The 13,597-nt window shown below is 45.9% G+C and overlaps 1 protein-coding gene across 3 annotated transcripts in view; it reads right to left on the bottom strand.

Annotated features, from left to right (window-relative positions):
- Positions 1-437: 437 nt before the first annotated feature.
- lark (RNA-binding protein lark) overlaps positions 438-13,597 on the bottom strand; it is a 64,135-nt gene continuing 50,975 nt past the window's right edge. For all 3 annotated transcript variants that reach the window (XM_068393169.1, XM_068393171.1, XM_068393170.1), the window contains exons 6-7: positions 1,115-1,141; positions 438-886 (exon numbers count right to left, since the gene is read on the bottom strand). In XM_068393169.1, the coding sequence (XP_068249270.1) occupies positions 856-886; positions 1,115-1,141 (58 nt within the window). In that variant the 3' untranslated portion in view covers positions 438-855. The remainder of the gene's footprint in view (positions 887-1,114; positions 1,142-13,597) is intronic.

The following is a 13,597-nucleotide window of genomic DNA, read 5'->3' as shown; positions in this document are numbered from 1 at the left end:
TATAATACTGTATGTGTGATTAACTGTTGATAGCTTTAAAGTCGCGTATAAGCTATAACCACTTCATTACTCTGGATGTTTCAAATATAAACGGAAAACCTTCCACCGCACCGTTTTTGTATACACGTCAACGATAATCAACTTAAAGAGCATTGATGATTTAAAATAGGGCTAAAATAATAACCTTACCACTAAACAAGAATGAGCTGCATTTAAACTGTTCCATTCCTACAAAAGGAACTATGAAAGTAATCTTATAACTTTCATTAACTAATACTTTATTCTTGAGCATTTAGTACACGATCACCAAAAATTTCATGTATTTCTTCTTACAATGATACATTCACTCAAGTGCAACAAAAATCCAAGTTCCTTACATGTCAATATTGAACTGTGTCATATTTGGATAAAGGATTACTATTTCAGTAAAACTATGCTTGACATTCATGATTTATGTCTTTATTTTCTAATTAATAAAACACTAACATCTACAAATGATTTGAGTGATCATATTACAAACCAAAAATGACAAAATAAGGCAATGTAAACAGTACTCCCTACACAAATATATTTTAGTGGTCAGTTCGATTCTACACAACTACAATATTACAGCAAATATTCAATATTCGAAATGACACTGATAATAAAGTAATGCCCACAGATATTGCATTAGTGAGCCTCGTTCGCCCATTTCAGGTCTCTAGAGCAGCGCGGCACGGCGTGGACACGGCGGCACTACGGATCCGGTACGAACAATACCGAGACAATACAAATACATTGATGCCACTCTATCGCGCCAACACCAACAATCGATGTTATGGTGGCGGTGCTCCCGACGTACAGTACTTCGCGCGCTTAGTACGGCCGGCGGTCAGATGGGCCGTAACTGCGGCAATAAGGAAGGGGAGGACGTTAGTTCTCACTTGCACCCACGTAGTTTAGCAGCAAAATTACATTTCATATCATCATAATACTCTTTTAAGATAACTTGGCATACATTTACCTACATAGTTTTGATAATTTAACTTTCAAGTGTTAGGAAAATACAGACAGTGTAAAACTATTTATTCTAGCATACAAAAATCCATAAAATACAGTACTCTGAATCACTTACCTTCTCAAAGGTGGTGGAGGAGGAAATCTGCAAGATAAAAAGATAGAAAATATTAGGAAAATCATAAAAAAAAAATTTTTAGTTTATCAGGTGCTTGGCAGGATGATGAATTTCTAATCAACCAAACATCACCTTATCAGTAGCTATCTCTTACAGGTCATAAAACAATCCCATAAATTTTCTCTTCTTGCTTTTAAAAATATTCTAAAATTTGAAATTTTCACTAAAATTCTCTTGAGTAGCAAAGTAACCTACAAGAGTATTCAAAGTTATTACAAAAAATGACAAATTTGGAAGTAATTTGTATTCTTCCTAACGATACAAACCTGTAGCTATATACAGGGGTATTACTTTCAGAGGAGCTGAAAGACAAGCAGTTAGAATTTAGCAAGAGTTAACCACTTACCCGCTAGTTAGCGCGGGACGGAGGTAGTAGCTACCCCTCTCACTCACACACCTGTGACAGTAACTTACTATGCTTGGAGGTAGGACTTCAAGAAAGACTGGTACTGGCAGGCCAATCGGTATAAACAGCTACAGGCTTGTCTATTTAGGAAAAATTCAAATTACTTCTAAACTTGTCATTTGTTCCGTAACTGGAATAAAAACCAACGCTATTTATAGTGGTTGACTCACCTATTAGGAGGGTGGAAGTCCCTGTCAATCTGGCTTTGACATGGGGATTCACCTCTATGTGTTAGCATATAGTAAATAGAAACCTTACACCTCACTAAAACCTTGCTATGCATGGTCTGCTGTCTACAAAATCTGTGTGTTTGTGATACTAGCAATGTGACTGTTAAGCTAAGAAGTCTTCCGAGTCATAGGAATCGTCCGAGGTCACCAAGACATACCCCATATAGTACCACCTCGCCAGGGTAAGGGGGCCGTAACAGTATTGACACAATACCATGTTACACAAGGGAACAATGGTTTACGTGCAGTTAGTTGCAGTCAGGTGTACAGAGGACCCTGCATACTGATCCTAAAGAGATGGGAGGAAGAAGAAAAGAAAGAACCAGTCATTCTTATTCATTCACTCAGACTAAAACTGGGTAACCAATGCCCTCAACCTCCTGATTCTTGTCCATCAAGGAGCTTGTTGTGCAGCCACCACAGGACCAATATAAAACGTATCGAGTCTCCTGTGGGTCACGTCTTGCTGGTAGTGGGTGATAAAGGTAGTCTAACGCTTCCACACGTCCACTTGTAGAACCTGCGTTACAGCGTAGTTGCGTTTGAAGGCCAGGGAGGTAGCTATGACCCTGACGTTATGAGTTCTAGGTCGATGTGTCGGAGGAGGATCTGGATTCAGTGCGAGATCAATAACCTTTGCGAATCCAAGCAGAGATAGTGTTTTTTGTGATCCTACTCTTGACCCTCCCCATGCTGACAAAAAGTGCTGGCATATGGGGGCCAGCTGCTGATGTTCTTTTGAGGTAGTACCTCAAACTCCTTACTAGACATAACAACCATTGGTCTGGGTTGTTGGTTTTAGAATGGAGATTCATTATCCAGAAGGAATTGAATCTAGGATCCGCTACCACCGGATTCTGAGTCTTTGCTACAAACTTAGGGGCGGAGCTGAAGCTTACCTCTCCCCAACCCTTTGAATGGGTGATGTCATACGAGAGACCATGAAGTTTACTTACCCTCCTAGCCAAAACCAAAGCGAGTAGGAACACCGTCTTCAACGTGAGGTGGCTATCTGTTGCCTGGCGCAATGGTTCGTAGGGAGGACCCTTCAGGGACAGAAGAATCCGAACTCGCAGATGCATAAGGAACTCTGCTATTGTTGGGGTAGTGGCATTGAGGGAAGAGATACCCCTTCCACAACACCAACCACAGAAGACATTCCTCTTTGCCTGGTGGACTGAAGCTGAATATCTCTGCAAGTGTCTAGCCATCCTCTACGCAACTTGTTGCGAAAATATCCTTCGAGTGAGGTGTGTTGGATAGTCTCGGGCATGGAGTCGTAGCGAAGCTATGTTCTAGTGGAAGATGTTGACATGAGGTTGTCTGAGTAGATTGTGCCACGGAGGGAATTCTCTTGGAAGCTCCGTTAAAAGTTGCAGAAGGTCTGGGAACCATTCTGCATGATGCCATTGCAGAGCTATAAGGGTCAGTGAGAGAATATTGGCTCATGTTCTGGTGTTGTTGAGTAATCTTCTCATCAGACAGAATGGGGGAAAGGCATAAACGTCAATGTTGTCCCACAATTGTTGGAATGCATCTAGCCAGAGAGCCTTGGGGTCCAGGACTGGGGAGCAGTACAACAGGAGCCTGAAATTTAGGGCCATTGTGAACAGATCCACTTTTGGGGAACCCCACAAAGTCAGGACTTTCTTGGTTACTAGTTGATTCAAAAACTACCCTTAGCCCACTATCTGAGTCGCTCTGCTCAAGTTGTCTGTTGTTTGTTGATGCGAGCCACTACTGTGTGTTGTCGCTCATTACTGCCATTGAGGGGCTCGCCAGGAACTGTTAAAGGGCCAGGAAGGCAGCTTCATCTCTAAGAGATTCACGTGCTGGTATTTTTTAAACTTTGACCATAGGCCTAAGGTTGTGTGGGGCAGCATGTGGATACCCCCCCCCCCCTTCTTTAGATGCATCACAGAAGAGCATGAAGTCCAGAGGCACAAGAAGGTCGATTCCCTTTAGCAGATTCTTGTCTACCACCCACCACTCGAGGTCTGTCCGTTCTTCTGATCCCATGGGAATCAGGATGTCCAGGAAATCGAGGGCCTGATTCCATGTAGACTTTAGCCACCATTGGAGAGATCGTATCCTGAGGCGGCTGTTGGAAACTAGATGGGCCAGGGATGATAGGTGCCCAAGGTGATATAACCACCTCTGGCCTGGGAATTGTTCTCATCTGCAGAATGGTCTTGCAACCTTTATCAGCCTCACTACCCTGTCGTCTGATGGAAAGGCTTTGTGAAGATTGGTGTCTATCATCACTCCTAGGTATACCAGTCATTGAGAGGGAAGCAGTGATGACATCTTGAGGTTTACTAGACCCCCAAATCTTGGCAAAGCCCCAGAAGTTTGTCTCGGTGCTGAAGAAGGCTTGCCACTGAGTCTGTTAAAATTAGCCAGTCGTCCAGGTAACATAGGAAACGGGATGCCAATTCTGTGAGCCCAAAATGACACAAGGGTGAATACTCTCGTGAAGACCTGGCGAATATTCTCATGAAGACCTGAAGTGCTATGGAAAGACCAAAGCACAGTACCTTGAGCTGGTATTGCTTGTAGTCTAGTGATTCTCGAATACTTCCATGAAGATGGATGGATTGGGATCGGAGGTATGCGTCCTTTAAATCGAGCGTGCAAATCAAGTCCCGCGGTCTTACTGCTTGTCTGACCGTGTTTGCAACCTCCATGCTGAACAGAGTTTGCTTGACAAACTTGTTCAAAGCTGAGAGGTCAATGGCTGGTCTCCAGCCTTCAGACACCTTTTCCACAAGAGTCGACTGAAGAAGCCTGGGGAGTCATCGAGGACCTCTTGGAGAGCGCCCTTCTTCAACATGGTTTGGACTTCGACCTGGAGGGCCAGTTCCTTTGCGGATCCCTTCGCATAAAAGCTTGTTACTGGAGTCTTGGACAGTGGAGGGAGAGATTGAATGAACGGGATGCGATACCCTGAATGAATCACGGAGATTGTCTAGGATTTGGCCCTGAGCTGCATCCACTTCTACCAGCAGCGATGCAGGCATTCTGCCACTGGTTGACAAATGAGGGAATTCCCCATCCTAGCAGTTGTGGCCTCAGCCACCCACTCTAGGATTCTTCCCTCCACAGAAGGACTTGGTGCCTTTCCCAGGAAAGGGCTTTTTAGACACATTTGTATCTATTGCTGTTGTCCTGCTTGTCGTCGGTTTCTGCTATTTGTTCTGCGGCTGAGAGGTTGGTCTATAAGGCTGGGATTTTAAGGCCCTTTGGAGAAGGGAGTCCTGGTGGGACTTCCTTCATCTCTCTGCAGCTTGATGTCTCCCGGCTCAAACAGAGAGGAGCCTTCCAGGGAGCAATTCCAGAGTTTCACAATCTCGCTATGTGGGACTTGGTAATAAAACTTCTCAACTATTGAGTCCCTCCCTTTCTGGATGGTATTTGCCCACAAGTTAACTTCTTGATGGACAAAGAACTCAATAACTAAATGGTATGAGTGCCCGACAGAAGAATGGTCTTTCCTTGGATAAATCCTCGGTCCGCACCAGGTTTCCGACAGACTCCAACCAGAGGTATAGCCATGAAGTAAACTGCATGGCATACTTCGTTACTTTCTCCTGATTGAGGATCTCAGAAGCAGAGAATGACACTTGCAGTCCAGAAAGTCTCTCCAGAGATCAACTTTGTCAATTCCTCTAAGGAATGATGTAGAGGAAGGGCCAGGAGAAGCTCATCAAGGACCTCGTAGTACCTTCTCTGCTGGACACTAGGAGGTGAGAGGAGTCTGGAGGATGAGCCTGTGCAAAAGGAGACAGAGGAGCTGGTGAGCTAAGACAGAACCTTCCATCAGGCACACTTTGGCAAATAAGACCAGCGCAGGGCTCTATTAGACTTTGGGGGCTTTTGAGAGCCGACTCTCCTGAGTAGCCATAGTCAAGTCTGCTTACCCATTGATGGCACTCATACAGGCCATAACCTATCACAAATCATGCTTGGACTTTCTCTGTTCCACTTCCGATGATCTAGGACTTACAGTGAACACTGAGTCTTCCACCCACGAGACATCATCTCGGGGTGAGTCGTGGTCGTTGTCTTAGTAATAAATAGGAGACGCCTGCCTGACCATCTCCGCAGGTCTAGCAGACCTAGTCAAGAAATTTGGCAGAGTCTTGGAGTCCTTGGACTCTTTCCTTGGCGGGAAGAAGGTCTCCCAAACTGGTTTTAACGGGACACCTTTCTGCTGCTCACCCGTAGTGGGAAAGATGGTGTCTTTTACAGGTTTAAAGGCTGCTCTCATCTCTCGATGAACCACCTCGATGGGAGAGTGGTGGAAGGAGCCAACTAGGGACTCCTCTCTGCGTGGAGCTTTCTTCTAGATTGCTGGATTTGAAGCAGTTGGACAAGGAGGAGTAGGCACAATGATGTTTAACCTTCGCTTAGACGTTTTGACAGGGGTCAACTTGATCGTGGGTGAGATCAACTCATTACCAACTCCTCTTTTCCTCTTCAGGGGAGAGGAAGAGACTGAAGTTTCTTTACGGGAGGGAACCGTGGTTTTACGCCTTGGTTCAGCTGTCGGTAAGGAAGACTCCTCCAGGTAAATCCTTGGAGTCTCTGAAGGGGGAGCACAGCAATCTGTCGCTTGGAAAATGGTCCTCACTAGGAGATATTTCATATTTACTAAAAGAAACCACTATTACTTGATCTATCATTTTCCAATTGCCATACTAATTTCAAGTTTTATTTGAAATGCTTCTCTCATATTTTAATTACAGGACTTATACTGTGGGTTGAATCGAATAACGTTGGCAATGAGAGAGAGAGAGAGAGAGAGAGAGAGAGAGAGAGAGAGAGAGAGAGAGAGAGAGTCAGAGTCTTTCCCACTTAATCTTCAAACCATTATTTACACGCTCTAACGTCTAAACCTCCCCGTCCGTCCATGTCTGTCTTGGATTTTTTTTCCATACTAGGTGTGTTTCTTCTTATCCAGAGTTTATTTTATTTTGTGTTTTTTTTTTCTATTATTCCAGGTTATTTCTGTGCATTATTGTTTTGATTCCCATATCTATGATGTTTTGTGAATTCTTCTTTAAAGTTTTCAGTGTATTTGTTCTGATTTTGATATTGCTCTTTTCCTATATCATTCATTTAATGTTTTAATTTTTTATTTGATTTATATGGTTTAATTTATCATTTTTTAGTATATTTCATCCACTTCATTTTTTAAGTATTTCGATGTATTTGTTATAATTCTTGCCTTTTTTAACAGAATTTCATTGACTAACGTAATGTCTATTGATCTGTGTTTTATAATCCTTTTTTAGCTCCGATGATGGGAAATGTTGTTCCCGAAAGCTTAGCCAATAAACTGTCCAAATGCTAAAGTAATCTGCTTTCCTTCGCCTTTCTACTAAACCTCAAGCTTTCTAGAAGCGAAAATGCCATTATATACATATAATATATATATATACATACTGTATACATATATATATCTATACATATATATATATATATATATATATGTGTGTATATATATATATTTTTGGGCTCAAGCCATGTCGTCCTGATGGAAGTTCCTATAGGGTAGCTTCCTTGGGTATATTATAACTACGGCGATATTCCCAGAGAATTTACCTTAAGGTACCCAGAATTCTAACTCCTGGAGCGAATATCCCTAATAAAAGAACCAGGGATATCGCGAAATATCAGAGGACGTATTCTTGACACGCCACATGGCAATCTGCACCCCGAACAGAGATAACACTTCGAAGGGGTCAATTGGCAAGAAAACGAAAACGAGAAAGAAAAGGAGAGCCGCTCGCAAGGTATCTCTCCTCTCCCGTTTCGTAAGCGTGCATTGCGCCGCTCACGGCGCCATCTGTATTCCTTTTTGCGTAGCTCAACAACTCGGTGTTTTTTTCCCTGTGTTTCTCGCAATTCTTGGATTTAATCAATTAATTATGCTTTCTCCAACTTCTTCTGCTTCTGATAAGTTGAGTACTATTTCTTTTATGTATAAATGTAGGCTCTTGGTAATTTTAAAAGTGATTATTAGTAATATCGTTGTTACAAGAGCTGTTGCCTACCGGAGGCGTCCTGGACGCTGTCGCTCGCTAGGTATGAGTTATTTAGTTAGCCAGAGCGACGTTCCCGGCTGTTTCGCTTTAATAATTTTAGCTGTTTAGCGTTACATAGGATTTCTTTATATGATGCTTTTAGTATTGTTTGTCTTGGCGAAGGATTCGCCAATTCTGGCCTACGCTAGACCGTGTAGCCTAGTCGTTTGGCCCTAGTACTTTCCTGCATGATATTCAGATTTCCGAGTGTTTTAAAATTTTATTGAAGCTATAGGCAGTTTTATACATTTAAGATTATGTTGATTTCTTCCAAGATAGTATACGAGAGAGTTTCGGTGATTTAGGTAATCGATTCTCTTGGCGCCTAGGCTAAGTTGTCTATGGGGCCTTAGTATACTTTCTCACACTCCCCGGTTGCTCTCTTCTCTTCGGAGAAGGTGTGCAATCCCTTTCCCTCTGTTTAAGCCTTGGGTTTAACCCTAGTGGTTTATCTGAATTGACTTTAGATACAACTATATAACATTTAAGATTATGTTGATTTCTTCCAAGATAGTATACGAGAGAGTTTCGGTGATTTAGGTAATCGATTCTCTTGGCGCCTAGGCTAAGTTGTCTATGGGGCCTTAGTATACTTTCTCACACTCCCCGGTTGCTCTCTTCTCTTCGGAGAAGGTGTGCAATCCCTTTCCCTCTGTTTAAGCCTTGGGTTTAACCCTAGTGGTTTATCTGAATTGACTTTAGATACAACTATATTAGGGTGTTTCTGTTCCTTCCTGTTTCCAGTAAGTCTGGCTTCTGAGAGGGGGCAGAACATCAGAGTTCTTAGTCTGAGTCTGGTTATGTCTGGCTTGTGGTTGAGACTCCCTTGCTAGACTGACACAGACATAGGAGGCTTAGCCTCCTTAGGTCACTTTCGAAGGTTTCTGTACGAGATGATTCCTTCTTCTTGTGATCTAGCAGACTAGTCCAGTGTTGCTGTTCTCGGTGTCGAGGATAAGATCCTTTTTCTGGGAATAGCAACACCTTCCTTGCTTTGGTTCCGTGGGGGATGGCAAGTATTGCTGGCCTCCCTCCTCGGATCTCCCTTAGGCTAAGATGAGTTTTCTTGGCTGCGGGTGATTCATTACTAAAGCAAGGTTGGTAGGACCCTCTTCGTCCTTTCCCCCTCTTTCCTCTGTAATGGCCTAGCCATTACATAACTGTCCGTCATTCTACATCTGTACCTAGCATAGGTTAGGATGTGGAGTTGACTCAGTCCCTTGCCGGCCAGCAGAGTGTGCCGGCCGGCAAAGGTCTTCTGCTTTGAGTGCTCCCCGGACCTCTCTTGGTCCCTCATCCATGTTTGTCTGTAGAGCCAGATGGCATTGGTCAGGAAGCCTGAAATTATATTCTCCCCTTCCTTATGTGCACTCTTTCGGGTTGCCGGGCTATGAGGTAGTACAGTCTCTTATCCCGGCATCCATTCTGTTTTCTTCTAGTGTTGTACCCTAGCCGGCTGCCGGCCTAAGTGGCCGGCAGCCGGGCAGTCGGAGTTCTCTGGTTCTTTTGCTGCCGGCCGGCATCGGTTGTATACTTTTGCCGGCCGGCTATTATCACGCCATTGTCTGCCGGTCGCTACGAGTGGTGGCCGGCAGCCGGGTGCTACCTTGTGTAGTTGCCGGCCGGCACTTGCAGTTGCCGGTCGGCACATGCATTTGAACCAGCGTTCTGCCGCCTTATAGCTCTTAAGTAGTATACTTTAGATCTAGTTATGATGCGTGCCGGCCGGCACATTACCTTCTATACTGTAACCAGTATTCTTCAATATAGTATATACTGTAGGGAGAAAACTATAGTATAGTATTGTTACAACACTGTGTTTTCTAACACTTTTGTGTTATCTTGCACAGCCCTTTGGTGTTGCCTTACAGATAAAGAAAGTGAGTTCTTTCTTGTCTACTATCCGGCATTTTAAAATCATCTTTTAGGTGTGAGCTACACCCGTTTCCTCTGGAAATTTTTCATTGGTTGCTCTAAGACAGATTAACCATACGATTTTATTATCTGGAAGGTTGCAACATTTGACTGTGCGGGAGACACAAGTGTGTGTCTTTCCTTTCTGTTTAATTTTGCTATGCTATGTATATCCAGTGATACGTAGTTCACTTGATACTCATGGAAATTTCTTCTCTTTACAGGAGGACCATCCGAAGTGTGGAAGCATTTTCTGCAACGTCCGCAGCAAGAACTTCTACGGACATGATTTGTGTAGGAGGCACGCAGCATGCGCTGTCTCCAAAGGTGATCTCCGGTATTGGGACCCGCAGGTATGTACCGTGTGCACAAACCTGATTGCTGAGGCTTTTGATTCCCCTAGGACGGCGGAGTCAAGGGATGCAGCTAGGGAGAAGCTTCGTGCCTGGGTAAGGGGTTTCCAGAAGAACACCTCTGGGCCCTATCTTCCAAGTGAGAAGATGAGGGCTTACCTTTTCCCCAGAGCGTCAGCTGAGGCAGTGATTCCCCAGCCTCAAGTGGAGATACCGGTTGTTCAGATCCCTGTGGATGCTGAAGTCGCGGTCGCCCTGCAGGACATCCAGTTGGACGACAGGATGTCGGAGGTGTCCGAGCGTCTGGAAGAGGACCTTCTGGCAGAAGACCAGGATGAAGATCAGGCTCCAGAAATTGAAGAGGAAGAGGCCGACGAGGTGTCGGCTACTCCGGTTCAGGCCCCTGAACCTATTCCCTCAACATCGTCTGCTCTCCCAGAAGAGCTGGGAAAGACCCTTTCCTCCATCGTTGGAATGATCCAACATATGCAGAGGGAGAATAATGAGAAGGCGGCTGCAATGGAGCTGGAGATGCGGAGACTTGCAGCATCACGTGGGCCCCAGAAGAGGCTCAGCATGAAAGACCTTCCCTTGTGCTCTGATGCTAACCCTTGGAGGTATGCTGAGCACATGCCGATGACGACTGGAAAGATCGTCATGTCGGAGAAGTTGGGCTCAGTTCCCCTTGAGGAGGTGGAATTCTGGCCCAGCAAGGGGTCGTATCCGGACTGTTATGTCCGTCTGAGGAAGGAACCAGCTTCAAAGGAGGAGACAGAGCCGAAGGAGGTCATAGTTATGGACCATGCTAAGGCTCAAGCTTTGCTATCGTGCTTCACAAACTCAAAGGTTCCTGCTTTGAGTAAGAAGCACTCTTCCTTTGTGTCCTCTCCTGCTAGAGCCTTCCCCTTTATGCAGAAAGGGTTTGCGGCTGTGCTAAAGGCAGTCGAGGCTGGCAAGCCATGCCCCTCCTTGGAGGAGTGTAAACCTTTGTCTCTGGCCCTACCCATGGACCACAAGGACTGGAAGGACGTCCATCTTACCTTCTCAGTCGGGAAGTTGGAGGCTGATATTGCCGGACGTCAGTTCGGTGAGAACCTCCCCAAGCTGTCTGACTTTCTTTTGCGAAGGGAGCTCGAGACGAAAGAAAGACTGGCTGCCTCAATGTCTCTTCAAACCACTCTTGAGACAATGGCAAGTGACCCCAAGGTTCATGAGATGTTCATGGTAGTGGCTAAGACTCATCTGGCCACAGTGACGAAGGACCTTTACAGCTTCGTCAAGGCGAGGAGAGCTTGTAGGGAGTTCGTGTTCGCTTCGGCTGCGGTGAGGCACGAGCCAAGGAAACTAATCTCCTCCAGCATTTGGGGCAAAGACCTTTTCCCTAGCGAAGCGGTCAAGGAGGTTGTAGATAAGGCCGCCACGGAGAATAGAAACCTTCTCCAGAAGTGGGGCCTATCTCTCAAGAGAAAGTCTTTCCCGGATGAGGGTCCCCAACCAAAGAGGAAGACTAAGAAGACTAGGCTACCCTCTCGGCCAGCCAAGCCATTCAGACAGCAGCAGCAACAGCAATTGCCTGTGCCTTCAGTGCCCCAGATGGTGGCACAAACCCCGACCACATTCCAGTGGGTACCCAAAGCCGTGTCGACGCACTCTCCGGCATTTAACCCAACGTTCGAAGGGCAGTCAACTACCTTTCGAGCAAAGCCTAGAGGAGCAGCCAGAGGCTCGTCTAGACGCCCCTCAAGGGGGAGGGGATTCAGGGGCGGTCGCGGTCAGGGAGGCAAGACCTCAGGACAGCAGTCGAAGTGAGATGATACCGGTAGGAGGGAGACTTCAGAATTTTCGGGATCGGTGGACCTTCGATCCCTGGGCCCACAGCCTACTCAAGAATGGACTGGGTTGGAGCTGGTACAGCACTCCACCCCCGTGCCCTCGATTTTTCCAACACTCCACCCCCGTTCTGGAGGAGTACATACAAGAACTGTTGGAGAAAAGAGTGATCCGAAGGGTAAAGTCCATCAAATTCCAAGGGAGGCTGTTTTGTGTTCCCAAGAAGGACTCAGAAAAACTCAGAGTCATTCTGGACTTGTCGCCACTCAAAAAGTTCATAGTGAACTGCAAGTTCAAGATGCTAACACTGCAACACATAAGGACCTTACTGCCCAAGAGGGCATTTACCGTCTCCATAGATTTGTCAGACGCCTATTGGCACGTTCCAATCAATCGCCAACTCTCCCCCTACCTAGGGTTCAAGCTACATCGAAGACTCTACGCTTTCAGAGCCATGCCATTCGGGCTAAACATAGCCCCAAGGATCTTCACGAAGCTTGCGAGCGTAGCTCTCAAACAATTACGCCTAAAGGGAATCCAGGTGGTAGCCTACCTGGACGACTGGCTGGTGTGGGCAGCATCCAAGACAGAATGCTTGCAAGCTTCCCTGCAGGTGATCCAGTTCCTAGAGTATCTAGGCTTCAAGATCAACAGAAAAAAGTCTCGACTTTCTCCATCTCAAAAGTTCCAGTGGTTGGGAATCCACTGGGACCTAGTGTCACACCGATTCTCCATCCCGGCGAAGAAGAGGAAGGAGATAGCTGGTTCTGTCAAGAGACTTCTGGATTCCGAAAGGATATCAAGACGCGAACAGGAGAGAGTGCTGGGTTCTCTCCAGTTTGCTTCGGTAACAGACCCGGTGCTAAGAGCACAGCTAAAGGATGCAACCGGAGTTTAGAGAAGTTATGCATCAAACGCGCGAAGAGATCTGAGAAGACCAGTTCCGCTTCGTCTACGTACTCTTCTCAGGCCTTGGTCCCAAGCCAGGCAACTGAAGAAGTCGGTGCTTCTTCAGCCACCTCCCCCCTCGTTGACTATTCACACAGACGCCTCGAAGGAGGGGTGGGGAGGTCATTCTCATCGGAAGAAGGCCCAAGGGACTTGGTCCAATCTATTCAAGACATTTCACATAAACTTTCTGAAAGCTATGGCAGTACTCCTTACCTTGAAGAAAGTCTCCCCGCGTCGCTCGATCCACATAAGGTTGGTGCTGGACAGCGAGGTGATTGTGAGATGCTTGAATCGACAAGGATCAAGGTCACCAACACTCAACCAGGTGATGTTGGCCATCTTTCGACTGGCGGAAAAGAAGAAGTGGTACCTGTCGGCAGTTCACCTTCAAGAAGTCCGCAATGTGACAGCGGACGCTCTATCCAGGTTCACACCGATAGAGTCGGAATGGTCCCTAGACGCAGGATCATTCTCCTTCATCTTGAGTCAAGTCCCAGAACTGCAGATAGACCTCTTTGCGACGAAAGACAACAAGAAGTTACCCCTTTACGTGTCCCCGTACGAGGACCCCTTGGCGGAAGCAGTGGACGCGATGTCCCTCGACTGGAACAGATGGTCCAGGATTTACCTGTTCCCTCCTCACAACCTTC

This window comes from Palaemon carinicauda, chromosome 19 (genome assembly GCF_036898095.1).
Source record: "Palaemon carinicauda isolate YSFRI2023 chromosome 19, ASM3689809v2, whole genome shotgun sequence".
Taxonomy (NCBI): domain Eukaryota; kingdom Metazoa; phylum Arthropoda; class Malacostraca; order Decapoda; family Palaemonidae; genus Palaemon; species Palaemon carinicauda.
Note: the sequence above shows the minus strand (reverse complement) of the source record. Positions and strands in the feature narration are given on the sequence as shown.